Genomic DNA, 17,258 nt, shown 5'->3' with positions numbered 1-17,258 from the left:
CGTTTTAACACATTTAAAAATATGGATGCTAACTTTTGAGAAGATTTCGTATAAACATTAAAAAATCACCACTTTTCATTACGGTAAAGTGATTTATGCCACTTTCAAAATAAACGGCTCATATACTATTAGTTTACTTACTTTACTTTAGTACTATTAGTTTATAAATATTTCAAATTTTGTTCAATAAAAATGATGTAGGAGATTACAATGAAATACGAAATGTGTTAGCTGCAATATTTACATTAAAAGCAGCAACTATGAGATGTACAGTTCGCACAAAAGTGTTCGTACGGCAGGATAAAATTTGTTCAATTCAATCCTACTAGTTTTTTTTTACATAACGTTCCCTCGGAATGTGTTCACATATAATTGAGCCGTTTATTTTGAAAGTGGCATAAGTCACTTTGTTTTTAAGTCGATATATTTAAGGGTTTGCGTTTTAACACGTTTAAAAATATGGATGCTGACTTTCGAGAAGATTTACTTGTATTTGTTATCTCAGGATACTGATATTTTTCTCAGTATAAATAATTTCGTATAAACATTAAAAAATCACCACTTTTCATTACGGTAAAGTGATTTATGCCACTTTCAAAATAAACGGCTCATATACTATTAGTTTACTTACTTTACTTTAGTACTATTAGTTTATAAATATTTCAAATTTTGTTCAATAAAAATGATGTAGGAGATTACAATGAAATACGAAATGTGTTAGCTGCAATATTTACATTAAAAGCAGCAACTATGAGATGTACAGTTCGCACAAAAGTGTTCGTACGGCAGGATAAAATTTGTTCAATTCAATCCTACTAGCTTTTTTTTACATAACGTTCCCTCAGAATGTGTTCACATATAATTGAGCCGTTTATTTTGAAAGTGGCATAAGTCACTTTGTTTTTAAGTCGATATATTTAAGGGTTTGCGTTTTAACACGTTTAAAAATATGGATGCTGACTTTCGAGAAGATTTACTTGTATTTGTTATCTCAGGATACTGATATTTTTCTCAGTATAAATAATTTCGTATAAACATTAAAAAATCACCACTTTTCATTACGGTAAAGTGATTTATGCCACTTTCAAAATAAACGGCTCGTATACTATTAGTTTACTTACTTTACTTTAGTAGTATTAGTTTATAAATATTTCAAATTTTGTTCAATAAAAATTATGTAGGAGATTACAATGAAATACGAAATGTGTTAGCTGCAATATTTACATTAAAAGCAGCAACTATGAGATGTACAGTTCGCACAAAAGTGTTCGTACGGCAGAATAAAATTTGTTCAATTCAATTCTACTAGTTTTTACATAACGTTCCCTCGGAATGTGTTCACATATAATTGAGCCGTTTATTTTGAAAGTGGCATAAGTCACTTTGTTTTTAAATCGATATATTTAAGGGTTTGCGTTTTAACACGTTTAAAAATATGGATGATAACTTTCGAGAAGATTTACTTGTACTTGTTATCTCAGGATACTGAGAAACTGTGTAGGGGTAGATAAAGAGGAACCGTCTTTTCCCTTTAATTAAATTATGTATATTTATTATATGGTATAAATATAACGGATCACAAATGTCTTCGTACAAGAAGGTGCATAAATACTCCATTATTGAAACTAATGACCAGCTTTAAAATGGCCTGGGACCTTATGACACAAAATTTAAAACTGCGTGATGGTGCTGAAAACCAGCTATACTTACTTCGAAACGCTAATATCTGCTCAGGCGACTAGGTAAGAAGTAATAAAGTCATTAATAGAAGGCTCGACCGAAATGAGTTTCTAACATCGTCATTGTACTCGAGCTACGATTGAAATATGGCTACCGTGGGTCGTGGGAATTTAGGAATTAGGGGATGGCCAGGTAAATTTTTGTATGCGCAGCGGTGTTCGTTTCATTAAAAACGCATTAATTTTATTTGGGTAGTTTTAAGGACATTACTTTTAATATCCATGAAATGTTGTGTAAATATATAAATTGTACATATTCAGGTACCGACTTGTATACAGAATTGTGCAGAATTACAACTGAATTATTCAGTTATATTCATTATTTATAATCACATTGTAATTCATAAATCAGACCTCCATTAAATTAAATTACATTAAGTACGAATTACAATGTAATTGAATTAAACTTACCAATTAAAAGCTAATAAATTAATAAGTATTGGGTTGTCCGGAATGTTCGTGCCGATTTTTTAGGAAAATTAAAACGCAGCTCATTTAAATATTAGAGTCAAGCTTCACAGTATGATCGTGGATGGTTGATTTTGATTTATTTAGCATTCCTGCTAATTGACGTAATGTTGAGCGTGGGTTATTCTCGATTTCTGTTCTAATCATATCTTCGTCTGTGGTGGACGGCCTACCTGGGCGTTTTTGATCTTCAAGGTCGAAATTTCCAGCTTTAAATCAAGCAAGCCACTTCCACACAGTACTTTCGGCTACAGCATCCTCGCCATAAACAGCGCATATCTTATTTGCCGCTTGTGCGGCATTTTTGCCCTTTCGGAAAAAGAAAAGCATTATATGCCTATAATGCACTTTGTTTGCCACCATATTCTAAGGCGTACAAAACTGATAAAAATTAACGAATCGTAATCAAGCTTTTTTCCAAATATGACTGAAGTTATCTCTTTTAGAATATGTACACATGTCATTTGTTTTCAATAATTATGATATATTCAGTCAGGTCTCTCACGCTACCTACCGAGAATCGGCACGAACTTTCCTGACAAACCAATAATAAGAGAAATAGGTAAGACTGTAATTTGCATAATTGTATTTCAATTATATATATCATATTTGAATTATACTCGTCATTAAAATAATTAGCGAGGTTTGAATCATGTAATTAAATTACAGCGTAGTTGAATTATTATGCAATGGAAATACAATGTAATAAAATTACGAAATTAAATTACAATGTAATTGACTTTGCACAGCTCTGCTTGTGCCGAGTCTGCTTAACTTGGACCATCAATTAGATCCAATGATAACTAGTGAACAGAAACGATGATCATTCAACTGTTTCACTGTTGTGATATTCCTCGATGTTCACAAGGGAGGTGTAATGCGTACTTTAGCTAGAATGAATTGTTTTAAAAAAATGAATCGACATCGGACTACTCAACCTATAATTGAGCCGTTTATTTTGAAAGTGGCATAAGTCACTTTTTCAAAAAAATCGAGTTAATGATAACACTAATTACAATTGAACGGTATCTTTTCATTTTTTAAAAATTTGCAATCAATAAGTTGAGAACTGTTGAGATTTGTTCGAGAGAAGTTTTGCTAATTAACGGTATAACAAACATGTTTACTTTGAAAGTGGTGTAAGTCCCTGTACTCAGGAAATTAATTAATTAATTAAGTGTGTGTGAAGTATTGGTTTGAATTATTTCCAGTATTTTTAAAAATGTTGTGATCACTGGACTTATTCTTATAAGTGCGAAAAAATAGTGTATAATTTTAAAATAACTAGTATCACGACAATTTTCGTTCTCCATGTTTTATCCAATAGGATAACTTTTTTTTAAATAAATGGCGTATACTATGTATTATTCTAAAGAACACGTATTATCTAATGTATATAAATAAAATTATTGTATTTCATATAAATTCAACGGAAGCAGTAATTTAACAAATTCATTATGTAACTATAATTACAAGTACAAAAAAGAAATGAACAAGGAAACTTTCTTTCTATTTAATAAATTATGCTATATTTATATTCTCTTTTTGTTTTTGTTTTTTTTAGTGTATAATTTTGTATTTTATGAATATTAAAATAAAAAATACTTAAATCAAACCTTTATATTAAATATGTTCATGGTATAAATTATTATTATATATGTAATTTATTCAACAATTTTAGTAAATCACTGTCCTTTCAAAACATCGCTTCAGTAAAATACGTCGGACAAAATTAATATATGTCAGTCATTTTTCTAAACTATTTATTTTGAAAGTGGCATAAATCACTTTACCGTAATGAAAAGTGGTGATTTTTTAATGTTTATACGAAATTATTTATACTGAGAAAAATATCAGTATCCTGAGATAACAAATACAAGTAAATCTTCTCGAAAGTCAGCATCCATATTTTTAAACGTGTTAAAACGCAAACCCTTAAATATATCGACTTAAAAACAAAGTGACTTATGCCACTTTCAAAATAAACGGCTCAATTATATGTGAACACATTCCGAGGGAACGTTATGTAAAAACTAGTAGAATTGAATTGAACAAATTTTATCCTGCCGTACGAACACTTTTGTGCGAACTGTACATCTCATAGTTGCTGCTTTTAATGTAAATATTGCAGCTAACACATTTCGTATTTCATTGTAATCTCCTACATCATTTTTATTGAACAAAATTTGAAATATTTATAAACTAATAGTACTAAAGTAAAGTAAGTAAACTAATAGTATATGAGCCGTTTATTTTGAAAGTGGCATAAATCACTTTACCGTAATGAAAAGTGGTGATTTTTTAATGTTTATACGAAATTATTTATACTGAGAAAAATATCAGTATCCTGAGATAACAAATACAAGTAAATCTTCTCGAAAGTCAGCATCCATATTTTTAAACGTGTTAAAACGCAAACCCTTAAATATATCGACTTAAAAACAAAGTGACTTATGCCACTTTCAAAATAAACGGCTCAATTATATGTGAACACATTCTGAGGGAACGTTATGTAAAAAAAAGCTAGTAGGATTGAATTGAACAAATTTTATCCTGCCGTACGAACACTTTTGTGCGAACTGTACATCTCATAGTTGCTGCTTTTAATGTAAATATTGCAGCTAACACATTTCGTATTTCATTGTAATCTCCTACATCATTTTTATTGAACAAAATTTGAAATATTTATAAACTAATAGTACTAAAGTAAAGTAAGTAAACTAATAGTATATGAGCCGTTTATTTTGAAAGTGGCATAAATCACTTTACCGTAATGAAAAGTGGTGATTTTTTAATGTTTATACGAAATTATTTATACTGAGAAAAATATCAGTATCCTGAGATAACAAATACAAGTAAATCTTCTCGAAAGTCAGCATCCATATTTTTAAACGTGTTAAAACGCAAACCCTTAAATATATCGACTTAAAAACAAAGTGACTTATGCCACTTTCAAAATAAACGGCTCAATTATAACCGGACAAGATATCGAATGGTATGAAATGACCCGAAAGCGACGAAGTAGGAAACGTTACGGCTAAGACACGTCGCACGCGCTAGGGGTAATCACCCCCAAATCCTTCCGAGCAACTGTACTAACTCCCTCCTTCGCCCTTCGGTAAGAGCGAATAACCAATCACGTGAAGGGTACGGATCGCATGGATCCTTTAAAATGACGGCAAGTAAATTTTTCAGCTATTTGCATTTTCACAACTAGACAGTGTACAAGTGTCAAAAACGGGAATCTACATCGATCCATCGATCACGCTTTTCTTTCGGTAGTATCGCGCAGTGAATAATTAGTAAGACGAAGTGTCAACACGAGTATACCGCAACACATCAAAAGCGAGAGGAGCACCCGCCAGAGGAAAGTCGCTAAAGTTAGTATTGAAAAGATAGTAGAATTGAAGCAAGGCGGTATTTCATCATATACGAATGATTGCATTTGCACGCGCATTACTTGATCTCTCATCATAATCGTAGAAATTTGTTAGTTATTTTACGGAGCAATATTCTGGACTAGAGTGCGTGGGCTGCTATAACTAGTCAACGATCCAACAGTAAGTCTATCATAGAATCAAGAATTGTTCGTGAGAAAGAAGTTAAACGATTTCAACTAGACTAGTTTTACTTTCATTGACGTGATAATAAAGAAGAAAATAGGAGTGTAGTTCAATCATCTGGTATATTTGATTATTTGGCGCGCTATCGGAATTCTACTGTATGTGAATTTATTTTATCAGGTTTTAGTTGCTAAACAATATTTTGTGAGAGAGAGTTGCTACAGATTCTTGCCAAATTGGTTATAGAATTAATGCGTGTATGGAAAATCCTACAACTATATCGTATAAAAAAATTTATTTCTTGCTTACCATAAAGGGTACAAATTGTTTTTGTCACATTTTCTAGAGGTGATTTTTGTTTTTACAGAACTAACCATTTAGAGCAGGGGTGTCGAACTCAAAAGCTAACTTGGGCCAAATAAACAATGCTTAACTTTAGATGGGCCGCAAAAAATAATCAATGTTCATAGAAACAAATATTTTTATTTTGACTAGTACATTGTAATAAACATATATAAAGTTAAATTATTGTTTACGTCCTGATACTTGACATCAAAAATGTTCATCTCGGGCCGCGAGTTTGACACCCCTGATTTAGAGAATACGGGTATGAAACGGGCTTGAAATCTGTCAATTTAAGGGTTGGGAAGTATTTTGAAGGTACAGAAATGTTCAGCGGAATTTTCTGCATTCGTTTCTTGTAAGACAATTACAAATAAATAATTTTTACATGAACATGGATCTATCGATGTCCATGGACGCGTTCGCGGTCATTGTACCATTTGCGGTACAATATACAATATCGCCAGATGCGTCCGAGTCCTCTTCAAGGATGACCTCTTCACAGATCCTTCATCGTCGCTTTTACATATCTACACCGAATCTTCTTCACAGGAAGACGCGCTCTCCATTTCCGACCGGGAACCACATCTGCTGGTTGGAGTTTCGTCAGTTATCGCGCGTTCGCCATCTTGATTCTTGGATTTCTGTTCTTCTTTTTTCTTCAAATTTTCGTCAGGATCTTTCCTTTTCTGTATTTCCGGAATATTTTCTTAAACTCCTAACTTAACAGATTTCAAGTTATTTTCCATATTCATATTCTCTTCATAACTAGTCCTGCAAGAATCATCTGTAAGAAATGTGCTGTGGTATCATTTATGCTCTTTAATGTAAACAAGAAATATACTTTTACGGCTGATACTGATGCATAAACGTCTGTTTTATGCGTCAGTAGCCTTTAACGTTTCAGTACCCTGATGATATTGGCTACACTCCGAAATAGGCAGAGTTTACGCATTTCCACGCACGCCGGATAATCGTAATTCCATTGCATGTTGCATCGGTTAACGTCAACCGCGATAGACAAATCTTTGTTAATTATGTGCGAGATTATCTAAATTTTAACAACATTTACGTAATGATAATTTCGACTGACCGTCGGTGGAATGCAATTGCTTTAGACACGATTATCTCGCGAAAAATTTCAGTGAAATTCATCAATTGTATTTCATTAGGCATCGAAGGTGCAATTATACGTAGTGCACGCGCTTCGAGACCTGCGTTCGGTACCGTGAATGCGTATAATATCAGCATTTTCGCGTAATAAACTCTGTTGCAACACCGGTCGCGCGTACCGAAAGATAAAAGAGCATATTCGAGCCAAAATCGTTTGTCTCTTGCAGATACGACACGTCGTTCCAGCATCAAACAAACAGAGCTCTTCAACATCCGGCAGACCAAAACAAAAGGAAACGCTATTTCAGCACTGTTGAACAAAAATCGACCGGTAGAGAACTGAAATCCAAGAAACAATACGAAAGAATGGCATCGTTCGATTTTATGTACATGATAAGCGAAAGCAGTATCAGATACATTATGCGTTCGCTGCATCGGTTGAGCTTCCGCATACTCGGAACAAGTACTGTGATCGATAGTACAAGTACTACGATCGCTGTTCAAAAAATTGATGAAAATTTTAACATCGATGCAGAACGTGATCTCCAACCGGGAACGCAAAGTGCGCCGGCCCCTGAAGTGTACATGGACGTATGTGGTGTTACATATTGCACCGAAAATAATATAACGATCGTGAATGAGTCCATGGATATCGATAGATCCATGCCGTTCCCTACTTCAGAAGAACCTATGGAGTTATCGACACCGGAATGCAGCTATGAAGAATCACATACGGCAATGGAAACATCGTTGGAAGATAAAAACTTGTACATTGATGAGGAAGAAAGCAATCCATCGCTGGATGAAGAGAAGATGGAGATATGCCAGAATCAGTGCGATTCGTCCGATGACGACTATTCGTTCATCTACGATGACGACTATTCGTTCATCTACGATGACCTCACTGATTACAAAAGGGAAAAAATGTTGCGCGAACAGGATAAGTTTAACAGGAAGGAGGGTGGCTCAAGCAAAGATCTATTTTCTGATGACGACGTCAAAATGGTCCCAGTGGATACTAAGCCCAAGATACGATCTTGCTGCGAGCAAGCGGCCTATATGTCGCATCCAAATCATTATCAGGTACGTTCTCCTCTCATTTTTCATTCGACTACATTACAGACAGATAACGCTAATGAATGTTGTTTCTTCTTCTTTAAAGAACAAGGAAGAAAAACAGGAATCAATTTGCATGGCTGACAACGAATATTCGAGCGATGACTCCGCTAGCACAGATTTTGTAATAAACAAGATTGTAAATGTCTTCCTGGATAGGCGGTCTCCATCAGGTTTTCCGGTGCTACTACAGAATCCACCATTATGGAAACAAATACATACCGATCAGTACGTACAGAAGACGTCGATCATACCGCCGGCCCCGTCGCCTATGAGACATTTGTACTACGATTATCCCGAGTTTATGGAGAACCCGAAGATTGATACGCTTTTAACAGTGTTAGATTTTGCGAATGTTAACCATCTTTAAAATATTGATCTACATAATATCTGTACATACACATTTTTACATACGAAATAATAAAATGAATTTTATTAATCATTGTGTTTTTGTTTCCCTATCGATTGATATATTCATTAAAAATATAAACAACGTACGAAGCATCGGCTTTTCAAAATGATTTATGACGTTGGCATAAACGACAGGTTCATCGGTGATAATTGATTTCCTGGAGTAGTGTCTGCTCGTTCTCCTTGCTCTATGACGGGATCCGTTTCGTTCATGTCCTCTATCTAATGAACAAACGTGAAGTTAGAATTTGATTGCAATATTCTTTTTACAGTGACTCAAAGAATTCTGTAATTACCACCATCGACGTCTCTTCGACTTTTACTCTTTTCTGAGCGATCGTCCTGAGCAATGCTTTAGCTTCTTCTTTCGTTTCATCGAACTGCAGACATTTCTGGGCATAATAATTGGCTAGATACAACTCTTCGCGATTTAGATGATACTGTGTTAAATATTTATATGCATGACTCAAGTCGGTTCTATCCGCGTTGCTGCTCTCTTCTCTGACAAAGTCGGTGTAAGCGGCTGCTGCGCTGATGTGTACACCCAACTTTTCGTACAATCTACGGAAGATAGAATTAAAACTTATTCTTGGCTTCACATATTCAATCGCTTCACATACGTAGCCAATTTCAACAATGCCACTCCTTCGATGTCACCAATGCTCCACGCTTTGTAATAACACTTCAACGAGTCTTGTATTTTGTCTTGTTTCTCGTACGCCTCTCCTAAAGCCAACACCATCCTACTGTCGTACGGTCTCAACAGCTGGGCTTGTTTGTAATAGTAGATCGCATAAAATGGCATTTTCAAAATTTCATACGTTTGTCCTAAACCATACCATGCCCTGTAATCCCGTCTATTTACCTCTGCAGACAGAAATGAAATGTAACATAAATCCTCGCATCTAGTTTCGCAACTGCACTCGATACATACCAATAGCCTGTCGATAGCTGTGAATGGCGCCGTTAGTATTTTTCATTTCCATAAATTCATGGCCTAGCAATGTCCAAGCAGAAAGATACCGCGGATTCATTTTCAATGCCCTGTGGAAATACAGGACTGCCTTTTGATGATCACCTCTTAAACTATAGTAATTGCCTAAAGAATATCCATTCTACCATATAATGATACACTTTTGATCTCTGTGCGCAATTAATTAGCAGACTTACCTACTATGCAACATGTTTCTAACCTATATTTGTCTATTTCTGTTGCTCTATGTGCCAAATTTGCCAGCTCGACTCTCATTTCCCTTACATATAGTAAATTGGAGTACGTATCCATATTATCCAGACAGTACGGATCCTCCTTTATTATTCTTTTAAATGTTTCTATAGCATTATCAGCATCTAAAGAAAAGATCATCTATTAGTATATACAAATGTTCAAAGCAATACTACATTTTCAGCCTTATAAGTAGGAATAACTTGCCTCTCCTGTAATGAATCGCCATCGCGGTCTGAGCACGTATGTAACCACTTTTTTGAAATCCCATCGATTGCAGTTCATAGAATAAAGCTATACCTTCGTCTGTCAGTTGCAGTTCTATATGCATATGAGCAATAAAAAAATGTTTCATCCAATGATTTGGTAGGCACAAGTTCTCGAGTTTTTCTTTATCTGTTATCAGAGAAACTAATTCTAGCCAAGATCCCCAGTGCATAGGTTGCTTGTGGATTGCTTCAACCAGTACATCCATGGCTTCTCTAGCCAAGTGTAGCTTCTTTAATGTTACCCCAAAAAGATACAATTCAAATCCATCCAGTTTATCGGCTATATGATCTTTTCTCAAATCGGAGCATAATAATTTTAAGCTATCATTTTTGACAGGGTTAGGAGGCAATACTGGCGCTTCGTGTATCTTCTTGGTTTCTCCCGATAAATACCGAGAGTATATGTGTAGAAATCTAACCTTTGGTGTTTTACAGTTCTCTGTAAAATATGCAGCTCTATCGTATTCTTTTGAATCAAAGTAACATTTTGCTAAAATGTATGTATCTTCTTCTTCGCATACATCTGCCAAGTACAAATCGGCAGTAATATCGTGAACGTTCAACTTGACGTCTTTCAAAGAATAACTTAATTCCGCCAACCTGTTGAGAAAACACATTTTTTCATTGTTCATCTTAAAATAGTGATGATCTTTCGTTTTCTTTTCTTAAATTTTACCTACCATTTTGCGGAATGCAACAATCCTCGTTGTGAACATTCTTTTATTGCGCGCATAATGTCAGTCCTAACCTCTTTTATATCGAACTTTATAGATTCATCCATCTCATGTAAAAGAATTTCATCGATTCTTCATTTGGTTTCTCCGAATTCCTGCGGCCAGCTAAATTACAATCCCACGCATTTCAGCGAAATAATTGATTCTTTTGCGATTTAAATGTTCACCGAATTTAAAAGTGTCATATGTACACAAACATATTTTATCGCCATCTACTACAGACGAAGTATAATCGGAGGTAGACTAGTGTAGACCGAACACGTTCTAAAATACCGACGATGCTCAAAACCAGTATGTAGTTTCAAAAATCATGAAAAAAATTTTGTAATTAAAAAAAATTAAAGAAAAATTTGTAATTTTTCAAAAATTTGAAATGTAATACACAGAGTGTGATCAGTTTTTCTGAAGAATCAGTTGGCTAAAATTGTTGTTAAAATTTTGTTTATTTATTATTTATTTTTATGATTGTAGTATAAACAATTACAGTTTTCAAGTTACAGCATCTATATGAATTAACTGCTTACAATTGCGTAATGCAAATATTAAAAGTTCAAAATTTCAACGAGAAATTTTTTTAAGTTCATGGATCTATTATGATAAATAAATAAATAAATGTAAACTAGTTTCTTCCTTTCAGCAACTATAGACTGTCAGACCGTCGGATCGATCGGATTGTCGTTATTAATACTCGTATATGGTTGAGTCTTCAATATATAAATTAATAGAATTTTCCGATTTATATATTTATATATTTAATTGTTGTTGAGTGTAGTGAATGAGTATATTAAATACAACATTTATATGTGACATTTGTTCCTAATGAATAAAGTTCTATTCTTGAATTTGTGGCTTGAAAAAGATGAGCCTATAAAATGCATTATAAAAATTAAGCCCGCAGGTGAATTTTCAAGCAGCCAAGTGAGGTTAAACCCAAACCGAGAAGGAAAATTCGAGGACAGTCTTACTTTGCAGCTAGCATTCGTTTTCAACGGGTTAAATTCTCCCTCAAACACTGGGAAAGATTCTCATCTTCTTTTTAAAACTCGGTGCGTACCATGTATGTACTGTTTAACGAGTTTCGTCGAGCTACGGCGAATCAGCAAAATCCGAGCGTTAGCTCATTTCTGTCATTATAAACAAACAGAATCCAGCATCCTGGTAATCCGATCCTGGCATTCTCAGGATGTTTGTCGGTTCCTGGAGGACTCTTGGCGCCCTTTTCCTGATCCGTACCCTATGCCTACCTCTTGTCTACACCCTTCTCTCCTAATTTTAATCGACTTTGAATAACTAAACTTGAAATATCTTCTAAATATGAGCCGTTTATTTTGAAAGTGGCATAAGACACTTTTTCAAAAAGATAGAGTTAATGGTAACACTAATTACAATTGAACGGTATCTTTTCATTTTTTTTAAATTTGCAATCAATAAGTTGAGAACTATTAAGATTTGTTCGAGAGAAGTTTTGCTAATTAACGGTATAACAAACATGTTTATTTTGAAAGTGGCGTAAGTTGCTGTACTCAGGAAATTAATTGCGGGGCTTAGTGTAAAAGAAATAGAAACGTGTGATAAGTGTGTGTGAAGTATTGTTTTGAATTATTTTCAGTATTTTTAAAAAAGTTGTGATCACACTGGACTTATTTTTATAAGTACGAAAGAATAGTGATGAAAAAAAAAGAAAAAAAAGATGAATTTTTAACTTTGGATTTGTCACCAAAAAGAGGAAGACCTAGGCGTTATTCACAAATAGAAATGGTTCCGTTATACGCTGGATCTCGTCCTGTTTCTTCAGCAAAATACAAAGACATGATGGACTTGCTTAATTATATACCCCCAATATACCACAGTTATTTAAAAAATTTGAAACAAGACACGATTTCCGAGGACTTAATCACTCCTATTGATGACGAAAATTAAATTGAACTGATGTATTTTCATATAAATTACTTATACTTATGTTTGAAAATGTACTAATTATTTTTGTATTTTATGAATATTAAAATAAAAAATACTTAAATCAAACCTTTATATTAAATATGTTCATGGTATACATTATTGTTATTATATATGTAATTTATTCAACAATTTTAGTAAATCACTGTCCTTTCAAAACATCGCTTCAGTAAAATGCGTCGGACAAAATTAATATATGTCAGTCATTTTTCTAAACTATTTATTTTGAAAGTGGCTTAAGTCACTTTACCGTAATGAAAAGTGGTGATTTTGTAATGTTTATACGAAATTATTTATACTGAGAAAAATACCAGTATCCTGAGATAACAAATACAAGTAAATCTTCTCGAAAGTTAGCATCCATATTTTTAAACGTGTTAAAACGCAAACCCTTAAATATATCGACATAAAAACAAAGTCTTATGCCACTTTCAAAATAAACGGCTCATATTAAGACAAGTCCCATCGAGCTGTTCGGCATTTTTCGACTTTGCTTTTTCAATGACCATTAGGACTCAAACGGTTAACTTTCAAAACGCGTGTAATCATAAAATTTGCGAAGTTTTATTTTGCAAGCGCTATTTTGATACGCAAAGAGGGGTGGAACCTTAACGAGTTGCTTGTCCTCGTTAAACCCGAGAAATATTATTAAATGACCGATGGTGAAAGCTAAACGTTAATATTTGTTTATGATGGCCAGGTGAATTTCTGCGGCTGGAGCAATAAAAGATAAGCTGGATCTCCTGTAAGTGAGGAGGCATTCACTTTCCGGAAAGGCACAAAGACAGGAAGAGTGGTCGCGGATACAACTTGTAGCTGAAATCCTTAGTCCGTGTTGAGAATAGACGGCACCATATTTTTATGGTGCTTGAAATGTTTCGGATAATTAGGGGTACATATATCCGAGCAGCGATGTACGTGCACGTACCTGAAGGTTGCACATGTTCAGGTACACCGCTCTAGTCATCGGGTGTCATAAAGTTTTAGTGTCAGGCTTAAATGACAGAGGAGAAATAGGTATAATCCTCACCAGGTAGCGTCAGACTTTCAATAATACGGTTTATATGTTCATGGAAAATACGGACATTTAACTGGGGAAATAACTAGCTTTTCCTCGTTCAGACCGAACATGCGAAATGCTAATAACCGAAATACAATAAAAAATAATAAAATGGTAAAGATGCTATTTATATATATGCTCAGTTGGGCCAGAATACCGACATTCCTCCACAACCATGTTCTTTTTTAACGATGAGGGATGAATTCGCTCGATCGGCTGGAACGCTCAGCGGATAGTCGCGCTGCACATCATATTTGTATATTGCATATTTAACGCTACGTTCGTTCATGTAAAATTGTAACATATGAATGTACAAATAAACAGCATACTGTCCAAAGCTCAACCACTGGATTCGTATTCCAACGATAATTCATCATCGAGCGAAATGTAGAAGAAAGGAATAACACTTTTTTTTTTAGAACAGGTGGACAGGTAAGAAAACATAAAAGATAGTTAGAGTGAACGAAGTATAGATTAAAATCGACCTCACCTGCGGTCACATTGCACCACCTGCCAACAGTAAACTATCACCAGGGTGAGTTAAGGGTAGCGGAAAGTGAAAAGCAAAGGTAGCTATTTACGTAAAGCGATCTTTTCCAATTTCTACAAGAGAAGTAGAAACATTGCGAAAGACAAAATGCTGCGCTCGAGATCTCAAGGAAACGTGTGGTAATTATTTGAATACTTCGCAATGTTTTTCATTGAACAATTTAATTGATCGCGCTCATTTCTTACACTTCTTCAGGGAACGCGAAGCAAAATTTGTGCAAGACCGCATTTCCAATGTGGAAAAACACTTTGCCGAATTGTGTACATCATTTGCAGCGTACACGAGAAAAGCCGCAAGGTTTGTAATTAATGAACGTGTGTTTTTATATCGATTATTTTACATGTTCTATCTATTCGTTACTTTTTTACAGATTACGCGACAAGGGCGATGACGTTGCGAAGGCGATACAAGTATACGCGCAATCAGAAACTGTTAATCGATCATTGACAACGGGATTAACGAATTTCTCCACAACGTTATCGGTAATAGGAGATTACAGGTATACGGCGTTAAACATCGAAAAGATTAAGTACAAATAATAGTTTATTGACTGATATTTCTTCTTATCAGAGACGCCGAGGTACAACGATTCGATGCGAAAATAGTTGCACCCCTTTCTCAATATGCAACAATCTGCAAACATGCACGCGACGACGTTAAAAATACGTTCACAGCTCGCGATAAAGAATTGACGAGAAAGAGGCATCTCGACAGACTCCGAGAACGAAATCCTAGAAATAGGCAAATGATTGTATCCTTGTTGAAACGGTTTTCAAATAAATGTACGAGCTATCGTGAGTCCTTAATAAATTAACACAGTCTCAAGCCGAATCGGAGCTAATGAAAGCATCCGTTGAAGTTTCAAGGGTAGTCAAGAGCTTGGAAGAACAAATTGACTCGTTTGAAAAACGAAAGCTGCACGATTTGAAAACTGTACTTTTAGATTTCGTTGTGATCGAGTTAAGTTTCCATGCCAAGTCTCTCGAATTGCTGACAAAAGCTTATCAGGATATTGCCGAAGTCGACGAAACCAAAGATTTAGAGGTGAGTTGTCACTTGTGAAGTACAGTTTCATTGAAATATACAGTATCATATGGTTTCATTATCTCATAACGATACAAATAACTAAACTTTAGGAAACATTTTAATATTCTCACAGGACTTTCAAACGATTAGAGGAAACATGAGCGGGGTAAATTCTTGTGCAATCAACGCAATCATTATATCGATTTAAGCTTACGATAGAAATATTTCGAAAATAATATTTCACAGTATTTTAAATAATTGCTTATTTAACTAGGAATTTCGGGAAACGATGCGGTTACCTGATTCCATCACTAGATTATCAACCGTTGGAAGAAATTCGTTCAGACAAGCATACTCCCTTACTAATTTGGCCAGTCGTTTCACATCATCCTCCATGATTCCACAAAAATTAGTTAGTCATACCGCGGATTCTATAGTAAGTTAATTATAATTACAGATCAATAGTCAATAATTACAAAAATTTGCACTGTTTTATAGGATTCTGCAAAATCAAGCTCGAAAACAAATTCTTCCGAGTCTGTACAAATTGAAGAATATGGAGACAGTTCTGAAGACAGTTCTGTGAGAACTAGGCATAAGTCTATGTAATTATTAGTCATTTATCTACACTTGTACATTTTATGTAATTTCAGATCAGGTTGCATGCAGGTACTGGTCGCAAAGCCTTAAAATGTCTTGTATTTAAAGCAGTGCCACCCATTCCTGCATATCAAAAGTCCTTAACAATGCCTATGACCATAAATCCTGATTAATACACTTTATTTTACCATATATTAGTAAAGCACATCTTATAATAGTTATGTATAAAAAGAAGAATTATATTGGTCATGTTGTTGTAAAAAGTGTTACTTTATTTTTTAGTAACCAAAAGAGTCATTTCAAAGTCATATAAATATTGTTTCCGTGCGATCATCGCGTGATAATGTCAATGCAGATTTTCCTCTTTAAATATCAAAGTTATGTTTTAAATAAATGTAATTATTTATCACCTCCTTCCACGCCAGCCTGTGTCATTAAATCTGCAATATTTTTTTCAAGATCGTCTATTCTGTTTCCCATTTCATCTATTGTTTCTTTGTTAAGGATGTAATTACGTTAATGTACTTGATTCACAGAATTCATGCGATTAATTAAAATTCATTTCCCTAAATAAGCTCAATTATTAATAAATACGTAATTGACATTTAGCTGCACCAAAGTAATGGGGTGTACAGATTCTTATCTTTGAGGTTATTTAAGGAAATGCACTTATTTTACGTAAAAAGGATATTTCTCCCAAGTATTTGGTCTGACATCGTTTGAAATTTATCTTGCATATTTTGTAACAGCGTTTGTACCTAAAAATGAAATAAAATAAAATGAGAAGGAAGATAATAAACATCGAATTGTCTACATTACGAATGTCACAACAATAAATCTTTCCATTCAACTCACGTATTGCGTTAGTTCTTGCATATTTTTTGGATCAGCACTGTTACCCATTCCATAATTGTCGGTATCCTCACCTTTGTGATCCTGTTTGATATCAGCCATTATTAAATAAATTGTCTCCTCGCTCCTTTCGGTATGTGAAATGAATTTGGTTCCGTCGAATACTGTCGAATAGTTCCGCGAAGCGCATGCGAAGATTTCCGATCGACCAATGCGTTTGCTACAAATAACACG

The 17,258-nt window shown here is 34.4% G+C and overlaps 4 protein-coding genes across 8 annotated transcripts; 2 read left to right on the top strand and 2 right to left on the bottom strand.

The window, feature by feature from the left end:
* The first annotated feature begins 5,351 nt into the window (after nucleotides 1–5,351).
* On the top strand, nucleotides 5,352–8,780 carry LOC117221737 (uncharacterized). Of its 2 annotated transcripts, none has more exons than XM_076523958.1 (3): nucleotides 5,352–5,587; nucleotides 7,453–8,308; nucleotides 8,388–8,780. In XM_076523958.1, the coding sequence occupies exons 2-3, from the start codon at nucleotides 7,592–7,594 to the stop codon at nucleotides 8,709–8,711; spliced, it is 1,041 nt and encodes a 346-aa protein (XP_076380073.1). In that variant the 5' UTR covers nucleotides 5,352–5,587; nucleotides 7,453–7,591; the 3' UTR covers nucleotides 8,712–8,780. The 2 variants fall into 2 exon arrangements, with proteins under 2 accessions (XP_076380073.1, XP_076380074.1); XM_076523959.1 differs by having other exon boundaries at nucleotides 5,352–5,767.
* Cdc23 (cell division cycle protein 23) lies at nucleotides 6,051–11,219 on the bottom strand. Of its 3 annotated transcripts, XM_076523956.1 has the most exons (8): nucleotides 10,927–11,219; nucleotides 10,185–10,846; nucleotides 9,923–10,102; nucleotides 9,687–9,851; nucleotides 9,373–9,619; nucleotides 9,049–9,313; nucleotides 8,840–8,974; nucleotides 6,051–6,899 (listed from the first exon to the last, which is right to left on the bottom strand). In XM_076523956.1, exons 1-7 carry the CDS (start codon nucleotides 11,025–11,027, stop codon nucleotides 8,864–8,866), a joined length of 1,731 nt encoding a protein of 576 aa, XP_076380071.1. In that variant the 5' UTR covers nucleotides 11,028–11,219; the 3' UTR covers nucleotides 6,051–6,899; nucleotides 8,840–8,863. The 3 variants fall into 3 exon arrangements, with proteins under 3 accessions (XP_076380071.1, XP_033328930.1, XP_076380072.1); XM_033473039.2 differs by lacking the exon at nucleotides 6,051–6,899 and having other exon boundaries at nucleotides 8,682–8,974; XM_076523957.1 differs by lacking the exon at nucleotides 6,051–6,899 and having other exon boundaries at nucleotides 8,682–8,974; nucleotides 9,687–9,796; nucleotides 9,946–10,102.
* A 2,846-nt stretch (nucleotides 11,220–14,065) lies between these two features.
* Fam92 (CBY1 interacting BAR domain containing protein Fam92) lies at nucleotides 14,066–17,171 on the top strand. 2 transcript variants are annotated; one of them, XM_033472633.2, is made up of 8 exons: nucleotides 14,066–14,665; nucleotides 14,742–14,843; nucleotides 14,917–15,045; nucleotides 15,117–15,297; nucleotides 15,366–15,590; nucleotides 15,706–15,738; nucleotides 15,847–16,008; nucleotides 16,071–17,171. In XM_033472633.2, the coding sequence occupies exons 1-8, from the start codon at nucleotides 14,634–14,636 to the stop codon at nucleotides 16,179–16,181; spliced, it is 975 nt and encodes a 324-aa protein (XP_033328524.1). In that variant the 5' UTR covers nucleotides 14,066–14,633; the 3' UTR covers nucleotides 16,182–17,171. The 2 variants fall into 2 exon arrangements, with proteins under 2 accessions (XP_033328524.1, XP_033328526.1); XM_033472635.2 differs by lacking the exon at nucleotides 15,706–15,738 and having other exon boundaries at nucleotides 14,067–14,665.
* On the bottom strand, nucleotides 16,424–17,162 carry LOC117221577 (uncharacterized). Its single transcript, XM_076523800.1, has 3 exons — nucleotides 17,028–17,162; nucleotides 16,866–16,930; nucleotides 16,424–16,662 (listed from the first exon to the last, which is right to left on the bottom strand). Exons 1-3 carry the CDS (start codon nucleotides 17,124–17,126, stop codon nucleotides 16,572–16,574), a joined length of 255 nt encoding a protein of 84 aa, XP_076379915.1. The 5' UTR covers nucleotides 17,127–17,162; the 3' UTR covers nucleotides 16,424–16,571.
* Nucleotides 17,172–17,258: the final 87 nt, after the last annotated feature.

The sequence above is a fragment of the Megalopta genalis genome, chromosome 7 (genome assembly GCF_051020955.1).
Source record: "Megalopta genalis isolate 19385.01 chromosome 7, iyMegGena1_principal, whole genome shotgun sequence".
Classification (NCBI taxonomy): Eukaryota; Metazoa; Arthropoda; class Insecta; order Hymenoptera; family Halictidae; genus Megalopta; species Megalopta genalis.
This window is presented reverse-complemented; position numbering and strand designations above follow the sequence as displayed.

Coding starts and splice junctions, on each gene's coding strand:
- LOC117221737 (XM_076523958.1), top strand. CDS start 7,592: ATGGCATCGTTCGATTTTATGTACATGATAAGCGAAAGCAGTATCAGA. Junction 8,309..8,387: donor CGCATCCAAATCATTATCAG/GTACGTTCTCCT, acceptor TCTTCTTTAAAG/AACAAGGAAGAAAAACAGGA.
- Cdc23 (XM_076523956.1), bottom strand. CDS start 11,027: ATGGATGAATCTATAAAGTTCGATATAAAAGAGGTTAGGACTGACATT. Junction 10,103..10,184: donor GGCGATTCATTACAGGAGAG/GCAAGTTATTCC, acceptor TCTTTTCTTTAG/ATGCTGATAATGCTATAGAA. Junction 9,852..9,922: donor AGAAACATGTTGCATAGTAG/GTAAGTCTGCTA, acceptor GATATTCTTTAG/GCAATTACTATAGTTTAAGA.
- Fam92 (XM_033472633.2), top strand. CDS start 14,634: ATGCTGCGCTCGAGATCTCAAGGAAACGTGTG. Junction 15,298..15,365: donor CTAGAAATAGGCAAATGATT/GTATCCTTGTTG, acceptor AAATTAACACAG/TCTCAAGCCGAATCGGAGCT. Junction 15,591..15,705: donor ACGAAACCAAAGATTTAGAG/GTGAGTTGTCAC, acceptor ATATTCTCACAG/GACTTTCAAACGATTAGAGG.
- LOC117221577 (XM_076523800.1), bottom strand. CDS start 17,126: ATGGCTGATATCAAACAGGATCACAAAGGTGAGGATACCGACAATTAT. Junction 16,931..17,027: donor TGCAAGAACTAACGCAATAC/GTGAGTTGAATG, acceptor TTTCATTTTTAG/GTACAAACGCTGTTACAAAA. Junction 16,663..16,865: donor TCAGACCAAATACTTGGGAG/AAATATCCTTTT, acceptor TAACAAAGAAAC/AATAGATGAAATGGGAAACA.